The sequence below is a fragment of the Lutra lutra genome, chromosome 2, assembly GCF_902655055.1.
Source record: "Lutra lutra chromosome 2, mLutLut1.2, whole genome shotgun sequence".
In the NCBI taxonomy this organism is placed as follows: Eukaryota; Metazoa; Chordata; class Mammalia; order Carnivora; family Mustelidae; genus Lutra; species Lutra lutra.
The window spans coordinates 84,226,240-84,235,290 of NC_062279.1; the positions used below are offsets into that span (position 1 = coordinate 84,226,240).

Here is a 9,051-nt window from a genome sequence, read left to right on the forward strand (position 1 = left end):
CATGACTAAAAAGTAATCTGGTAGAAAATCATGTTCAAACAGTCCTGGCTATATATTAGTTCTAAATTCCAATTTAAAACTTAATGAGTCAATTCTCAAAATTCAGTTCAATTCTCTATACTGTTATTAAATGTTTTCTATGTCCAAGTCACTTTACTGGACTTTCGGTCATAATGATGACCCTAAGGGGCAGAATTACAATCACGAATGTCTGGTCCTGGGGACAGAGAGTAATATAACTTTCTACTTAGCAGACAGAACTGTGCTAAGTTAGAAAGGACTGCCACAGAAGGTAACTTCCTGCCAAGTGGAAGTATTCAAACATGGTTCCTTGAAAACAGAGTATTGCATACTCAAAAAAACCAAAACAAACCAAACAAAAAACTGAAAATTATATCAAATATAAAAACAGTAACAAACACTGTACAGACCAAATAACACTTACGGATTTTCTATGGTTTTAACTCTGGGCTGCGTCTAAGAGCAGAGACTCCATCTGCCTTGAACAATTAGCCTGCTATCCACTACAGTGTTTGGTACATAGTAGGTACTCAATAATTATTTGTTGGATGAAGAATCTACAGAAAATTCAGAAAAATCCTTATAGGACTTCATATACTGTTAAGAGGCATGTATTTAATTGGAATTATCTTTTTAGATGAAAATTTGCTAATATTTATCAAAATCTAAAGTGTTTATAAACTTAGTAATCACTAAAAAATTAACCTACAGATATAGTTTCACAAGTATGCAAAAATATGTGGGCTGAAACAAGGTATGTAAAAGCAAAAATCTGGAGGGACCCCTGAGTGACTCAGTTGGTTAAGCATCTCTCTCTCTAAAGTAAATAAATAAAATCTTAACAAAAAAAAAAAAGAGCAAAAATCTAAAAAAATAGCTAGCTGTCTACAAATAAAATATTTAAAAATTATGGTATAACTACATAATGGAATATTATGTAACTGTTAGAGAATGTCAGATTTGTATGTACTGATATGGAAAAATACTAAGAAATATATGAGGAAAAATTACATTGGAAAACAAGATGTTTACTGGTTTACCAACTGAAATGTTTTGTTTAAAGATATTCACATATACATTCACATGTTTGAGAAACATAAAAAAATTTTAGAAATATTTACAAGACATTTAAACAGTAATTATCATTGGTAAGTAGGAATGAGGAGTCAGAGTACTCTAATTTTCACTTTTCTGTGACTGCCAAAAACATGTACTACTTGTATTAAAAGCAAGAAGCCTTTTTGAGGGTTTCCACTCTTCGTTAAATATAAAATCTAAACTCTTTAAAAAGCCATAGGGTTGCCTATGTGTCACAGTCAATTAAACATCCAATTTTTGGTTTCAGCTCAGGTCTGATCTCAGGGTCCTGAGATCAAGCGCAGCATCTGGGGGCTCTGTGCTCAGTGAAGAGTCTTGCTTGAATCTCTCCCTCTTCCTCTGCTCCTTCCCCTCACTGCAGTAAATAAATAAATCTTTAAAAATGAAAGAAAGAAAAAGAAAAGGTCACTTTTAAAAGTCCTTTCATAATCTGGCCCAGTCTACTTCTCCAATTTCATTTCTTAATATATGTGAACAACAATACTTACCTTTTTGCAATTTGTCAAATGTGCCAAGTTCTCACATACCAGCCTTTGTATAGCCTATTCCCACAGTCCTTTCTCACTCTCTTTGCCTTTCCCATTCCTAATATCCTTCAGGAAAACCACCCCATGACCCTCCCGTCTCAATGCTAAATAAGTATTCCTCTATTTGTACTATCATCACAGAACCCATCTGAGAGTGCTGGTCTGTCAATCCCTTCTACCTCCCTCTCCCCTAAATTCTGCCAAATAGCCAGAGTCCAGTCTTTCATTTCCAAATCTCTACCACCAGGTACACTCCCTGGTATGTGATTACCATTCAGTGAATAAGACAGAAAGGATGGGATATTGCAATTTAATTAGAAATAATAGACTTGGGTGAGAGAAGACCTGAATTCTGTGCTTAGTCAGGAGATCTTTGATGAGTTACTTTACAACATTTACTTTTACACTCCTAATCTGTGAAATTGCATTTTATGTTTATTTCTGCATTTATTTATTTAGCACCTTATATACCCTGCATGACACTTTACAAACATCATTTCATTACCCTGTGAGGTATTATTCTATTTTATTTCAAAAATAACTGAGACTAAGATAAAGTTATAGTGCCGGCAAATTGGTAGGATAGATACTCAAATCAGAGACCTGTCTGCCTAAATATTGGGCTCCTAAAGCCCTACTTTAGACTACCTCCATTTTAGATATTTAATAATCTGAGATCTCCAAAAAGTGATGTGATTTGCCTGAAATCATATAAACTGCAAAACCAGTATCTAAATCCAAATTTTTTTCACATCAATCTTTTTTTTTTAAATACAACTGTAACAACTATTCAGTTACTCATGCCTCTTGAAAAACCATATTAACTTAGAGGGGGAAAAAGTCAACAAAAAAACTTTTTGGAAAAACTCTAATAAAATAATGTCAGATTTTTTTAGAGATCCTAAAAATTACCTCATTCTATCACCCACCTGATGTTTGCATCTCTTTACAAAATTAGGGCAAAGCAGTCACCTATTTTATTCTTGAATTCTTATAGGAAACTCACTGTTCTTTAAAACAATTTAACGTTGGTTAACTCTTGAAGAAAAGTTCCACCTTATAATAGGTCATAATTTCTTCTTTGTAACTTTCACATATAGATCTTCATATTACCCTTCTGGCCAAACTGAACATGCCTCTTTCATGGAACTGCATTTGAAAAATGATTTTCCTTTTCTTCAAGCTAAACATTATCAGTTCCTTAAACCCAACATTTCCTAAAATGGTATCCCTTAGAATACTATTCCAGGAGCGATTAACAGGCCTCAAAAATGTGTTCCATACCTAAATACATCTGAGAATCACTATACCTCTCTTTTAAGAGTATCACAATGAAAATCAGTGTATTTAAGGCCATGAAAAGTTTCAGTTAAAACAAACCTTTCAGCTATAACTCCTATTTCTCAAACATTTCAATACGACACCCTACTTCCTTCCACCCTACATGACCTTGCTACTTCTATTAACTTTCTATAAAATTATTTAGAAAATGCTGCCTTAACTGCTCTTTACACAATACAGTTTCATGTTCCCTCACTATCCTGACTCTTTTCTTTAAAAGCATAGTGGCCAAAATTACAGAGAAAGATGTGTTAGTGTTCTATATAGCTGCATGGCATTGATGGTTCAAATCAAGCATACTGTCAACAAAATACCCAAATCTTTCTTAGCCTATGTCAAAGTAATTGGATTTTAAAGCCATACTGAATTCCATCATATTAGATTCAACGCACAATTTCTTCTTAACCTCTCTTCTGATCTTTTACCCACTTGTGTCCCATCTATGATATGGCCTAACTTAACCTCCTTTTCCAAGACATAACTTTTTTTTTGAAGAGAGAGTGAGAGGCAGGAGAGAAGAGAGGGAGAAGGAGACAGAGAATCCTAAACAGGTACAACAACCAGCATGGCCCCAAAATCATGAGCTGAAATCCAGAGTCGGACACTTAACCGACTGAGCCATCCAGGCACCCCCAAGACATAACTTTCTTATTTTCATGCTTAATTAAGAACAATCTTTCCAAATATAATCAGAAAGTATTTAAAAACTGTCCTAGTTGAACCAGTGAAGAATAATGTTTCTACACTTTTTTTTTATGTTATTTATTTACTTGACACAGAGAGAGAGAGAGATCACAAGTAGGCAGAGAGGCAGGCAGGGGTGGGGGGGGAAACGGACGCCCTGCTGAGCAGAGAGCCGATATGGGCCTCGATCCCAGGACCCTGAGATTATGACCTGAGCCAAAGGCAGAGGCTTAACCCACTGAGCCACCCAGGCACCCTCTACACTGTCTTTTTAAATAGTCGACATTCTGTCATCCTAGTAAGGAGACTGATTATTCAAGTAACAGTTCAAATCAAGCCTTTAGCTTGATCCATTTTAAAAATGTGTTTACATTTGAAGAATAAGTATATGTGATATTCTGAAGAAATATTTTTTTAAAAATAATAAAGCTACCTTTCTCCATTTAAGATTGTTTTTACTAGGTTTTGACATTATACCATCATTGAAGATTTTCTACTAAGAGAATGTTAGAATATTAGAATTTCTACTAAGAGAATATTAGAGTTGCTTAAGGTCACAAAACTAGTAACTGAAAAGACCTGTGGCTCAAACCTTCAGACATTTATAAACTTAAGACGGCCCATCACGTGGGACATTACGCTGGTCTATTACACTAAAGACATTATGTTGATACAATGTGGAAAAGAGGCAAATACGAGATTTATATATTTTAAACATGCCACTAGTTTAATATGCTACCTTACATATCTATTTACTGCTATAAAAACAACTGGTAAATATACCTTCTGCTTCCATTCTACCCAAGATGTAGAATTTAATTAATACACAATTTTTGTTTTTCTGTAACTCATAGCTTACTCTAAATGGCTGATGTGTGCAATAAAACCCACCCCAGCAATTACTTACAGACATATATTTTGGGTCAATTCATGTCTCTAAAGTTTTATTTTTAAAGATATTATCTAGGGTGTCATGTTGAAATTGCTCAGTCTACACATTACTCTTTTTTTTTTTTTTAAAGATTTTTTATTTATTTATTTGACAGAGAGAAATCACAAGTAAGCAGAGAGGCAGGCAGAGAGAGAGGAGGAAGCAGGCTCCCTGCTGAGCAGAAAGCCCGATGTGGGGCTCGAACCCAGGACCTGGGATCATGACCTGAGCCGAAGGCAGCGGCTTAACCCACTGAGCCACCCAGGCGCCCCCACATTACTCTTTTTAATAGATAATAACCAGAAAACTATGCTGGACTTCATACATTTAAAGAAATCTCAACCAAAATATCTTAAAAACTTAAAATTACATAAGCATAAGACATACAGTAGAGTCACTAATCTCACCCTTTTTTTTTTTTTTTTTTTTTTTTGTCTCACCCTCTCTTTAGAAAGGGGCGCCTGTTAAGCGTCTGCCTTTGGCTCAGGTCATGATCCCTGGGTTCTGGGACTGAGTCCTGTGCTCAGTGGGGAGTCTGCTTCTCCTTCTGCTCCTCCCCTCAACTTTTGTGTGTGTGCGCTCTTTCTCTCTCTCTCTCACTCTGCTCTCCCTCTCTCCCAAATAATTTTTTTTTTAAAAAAGAAAGAAATATATGCTTTATCTTAAAGCCTCCACAACAAAAGTAATATATACACATAGCTAATGAAAAAATCTAAAAATATCTAACTTTAATACCATACTTAACAAAATACATTTCTAAAAAAAGCCAGAATTTAAGAACCTCAACAAGAGAATTAAAAATCAAATCTAAAACAGGTATACAATGTCTTTATATTTATTGTAAAATATTCCAGAATCAATCTGAGAATTACCAAAATTCCAAGAAAGCATAGCAGTCCTATATATCATAACCAAACTGACATACCAACTGAAGCTTCTAGGCTCAATTAGTCTTGCTGACCCAAGGAATCTGAGTAAAGGAAGGAGGTTCTTGACATAAATAGCAAAAAAAAAAAAGTGGGGACAGCAGATTAAAAGTTGTTATAAAAGTTATTATATCACATATAAACTCTAGTTTTCATGGATAAATTTTTTTTCCTGAACTTTGAACTTTCAAAGATTCCTCCCCAGCTCAGTTTCAAAAGTAAAATTAGAAGAAAAGTTAAAGAAAAAAAATCCTCTGAGCTATAAAGTAGATGGCCAAATGGCATAACCAATCACAGGATAGGTATTCGACTAACGGTTCAAATCAAGCCTTTACCTTTAACTGCTAGCTTTATCCTCATTAATTTTAAGCATCCTTAATAAGTTGACAAAAATATAAATTCTCAAATTCATACTGCCTTTCAAAATAGATATTAACCAAAAAATTACTAGCACTATTTTAGCAAAATATACATGAAAATCAATCATTTATCTAAAGAAATCTGTGTCAGCCGCATTTAAACTACTTAAATTGAAACTTCATTTTATGAATTACAGTAAAAATTTATCAAGTGAAAATGAACATCTTATAAATTTTCCTATAATTTTTAAAACATGAATACAATAGTGAAGAAAACATTAATTTTTAAGGTATCAAAATGCTTTTATAGAAAGCATATTAGATCTTTATGGCATTCCTTAAATTACGTGGTATTAAATTCCTGATTTGTTAGTTCAATTGAGTATGGTATGCTTAGACCACGGATGCCAAGTCAATTCGAAGTTTTTTACTGGCAGCTCATTTTAGTGACAGACTGCACTATTTTCCACATGGTTGGAAACGAAGAAGGATTACTCAAAAGTGTATGGATTTAGAAGTCTAACAGTATTTCAGAGTAAAAAGGTATAGATGGATCAATTCAATTCCATTTTAAGTTATTTTTTTTTTAAATATGAGGACACATTTTTTATTCCTAGAAGTTAAATATATAATGTATAAAAAGCGTTGGTACTGGGTGTTTCACAACTTTTAGTAATACTGTGGAGGGCAGTTTTTAATTTATAATTAACAATAAATTTTTTAAATACTGTGTTGAACACAAAATTCTCAGAATTTAGGATAAAGATATCCACAATACAACCAAAATTCTTGTATGCCACTACCTAATACACTGCTATTCCTTACATAAGGTTTTCTAAAAGCTTTCATCCAAAATGTGACAGTTTGAACATAGAGATATTTTCTTTCCTCATTTTTTTTGTTTTATCAATGATAAGATAGTAAAATAAAATAAGACACAACCCAGCATTAATATACAAATCCAGACAGATTTTACAATTATTTCATTTATAGTTACAAACCCTCCTTAAAACATGTCTGTTTCCTAACAACAAAAATGACAGCATTAAAAATATGAGGCTTAATTTCAGTCCATAATTCAGCATATTCTTATAAATGTTAACTCATAATACATCCAATATTACACATTATATTCCAGACGTTGATATATATTATAATCTTTGGCAATAATGCTCAAGTCCAATACTCCACCCTCTAAAGTGAAAATTAGCAAATAAGCAGTGCCTTAAACAGAAACTAAGGTGCTAATTGCAGCACTAACAGATCTTTATGTCTATTATGGCATATAGGTGCAAAAAAAACCAAATTTTTAAGAAGAAACCTTTAGATATGTACCCTGGAAAGAAGTCAATCATTACAGCTGAGGAGCTTTAATTCTGAAAATCTCTGAATTGAAGTTTGTCCAAATGCGCAACTGTACATTGTAGTGATTCTTGAAATGAAAATATCTTCCTATTATTCATGTAAGGAAAATCCTACCAACAGTGGGTATGTTATTTATATATTAATGTACTTATATACTCAACATATCCTGCTTCCTGATTCTAACAACATTCTCAAGCACAAAGTGGAACAGATCTGTAAAAAGAAGCCAAGTCTTGAAAAGCTCCTCCCGATATTCCCTCGGCAATATCGGCCTGTATTACAATCATCGTATATTATATCTTGTCAAGAATAGAAAGGGAGAGCTGAAAAAAACTTCAACATTAACAAAATTCACAAAGGAAGAAACTGGTGCCCCAATTAACTGGTCCTGGCTTCCCAAAGATCTCAGAATTCGCATCAATGCCACGATTAAACCCCGGATCTCCGGACTCCAGGTTTCGTGGTCTTTCCAGGACTCCAAAGAAAACACTCTAAAAAGTTTGTAATTGAAACTACTTGACGTTAGGAAACAGATGATACTATTGTGAGCATTACCGTCCATGGCGGCCTGCGGCGCGAGTCGGGGGGCAGGAGGTGGTAGGGGGTCAGTTATCTTTCCCGCACACCCGCAACCTTTCACTGTTCAAACCCCTACACACAAGAGAGCACTTGGGGAATAAAGAGAAAGAGTCAAAGGCAGAGGAAAGTTCGAGGCTCATCCCCAGAACTCAGTGAAAGCGACCGGATGGCCAAATCTCACCCAGCAGTCGGGACGCCCCGGACGTCGTCCCAAAGCCTCTGGAGGGGAACGCGCGAGCGCGACAACGGCCGGACACCCTTGACGTGCGGCGGTCGACGGACTCTGGGTTAGGAGAACATGGAGGGCAGCAGGTGGGAAGCAGCCGGAAGGCGGCAGGGGATAGCGGAAATAAGGCAGAAAGAGGGAAGGGCGCTGGGGGGCGGAGGGAGTCGCCGAGGGGCCCCCGACGGCACGGGGAACTGGAAGCCAGACGCCTCGCACCACGCGGCGCAAAGGGTGACAGCAGGAGTTATCCAGGCAAAGATGCCCTCTGGGGCCAGGGAGCCGAGCCTCTGACACTAGCTCTCCCGAGGCTCGACGGGGCAGGGGAGTGAGAAGGGCGAATCCGGCAGACACCGCCTCCAGCGGGGCGTGGGTCCCCACTGCGCATTTGGCATGACAGTGTGTCGGACAGGGCCTTCTGCAGCTGGGAGGCAGGGTGTCCAGCCGTTAGCAGCGGTTTGGCAATGACCCCACTGTCCCCATCCCCTCCTCACCCCTTCTGGCCTTCAAATGTTGGTCCTAAATCCCTGGGACCAACGACCACAAACCGCCGCCACCGTTTCGGGGACCAGTCGGTCAGAGCGGGGGTCGCTGCAGGGGGATGGGAGCCCACGCAGAGGAGCTCGCGACGTCCTCGCGCCTAGGTTTGTCTCCCAGCAGGCGCTGCGCGCAGTGGTCTAGACCTCCCCACGAGGAGTGGAGCCTCAACCAATCAGTGACCAGCCCCGGGGAGGAGTCAGGGAGTGGAGAGTGGGAGGGACCACGGTTTTCATCTGAATGAGGCTCTCTGAGGGGACTAAAAGCGCTTGGAGCGACAGGCACTTTAGCCAATTGGAGTTAGGAGAGCAAGTTTTAGGGGGTGGTCGTACATGTAATGATGCCAAAAGAAAATCCTGTGTATTTTGTTAAGGCCTTTAAAAACAAAGGCTATGATTTTAACATACTTCTTTTACTTCAGGGAAAACATAGATACACTGTCATGATTCTTCTCATTTGA

General features: G+C 37.3%; 1 protein-coding gene across 7 annotated transcripts in view; it reads right to left on the reverse strand.

The window, feature by feature from the left end:
• Positions 1–8,701, reverse strand: part of RBM46 (RNA binding motif protein 46) — a 54,002-nt gene extending 45,301 nt beyond the window's left edge. For 4 of the 7 annotated variants that reach the window (XM_047717840.1, XM_047717836.1, XM_047717841.1 and 1 more), the window contains exons 1-2: positions 7,223–7,314; positions 5,528–5,592 (exon numbers count right to left, since the gene is read on the reverse strand). Coding sequence is in view for 1 of the 7 variants with exons in the window: in XM_047717837.1 (XP_047573793.1) it covers positions 7,808–7,814 (7 nt within the window). In the remaining 6 variants the exon portion in view is untranslated. The other 3 variants (XM_047717838.1, XM_047717839.1, XM_047717837.1) reach the window with 3 other exon arrangements.
• Between the last annotated feature and the right edge of the window lie 350 nt (positions 8,702–9,051).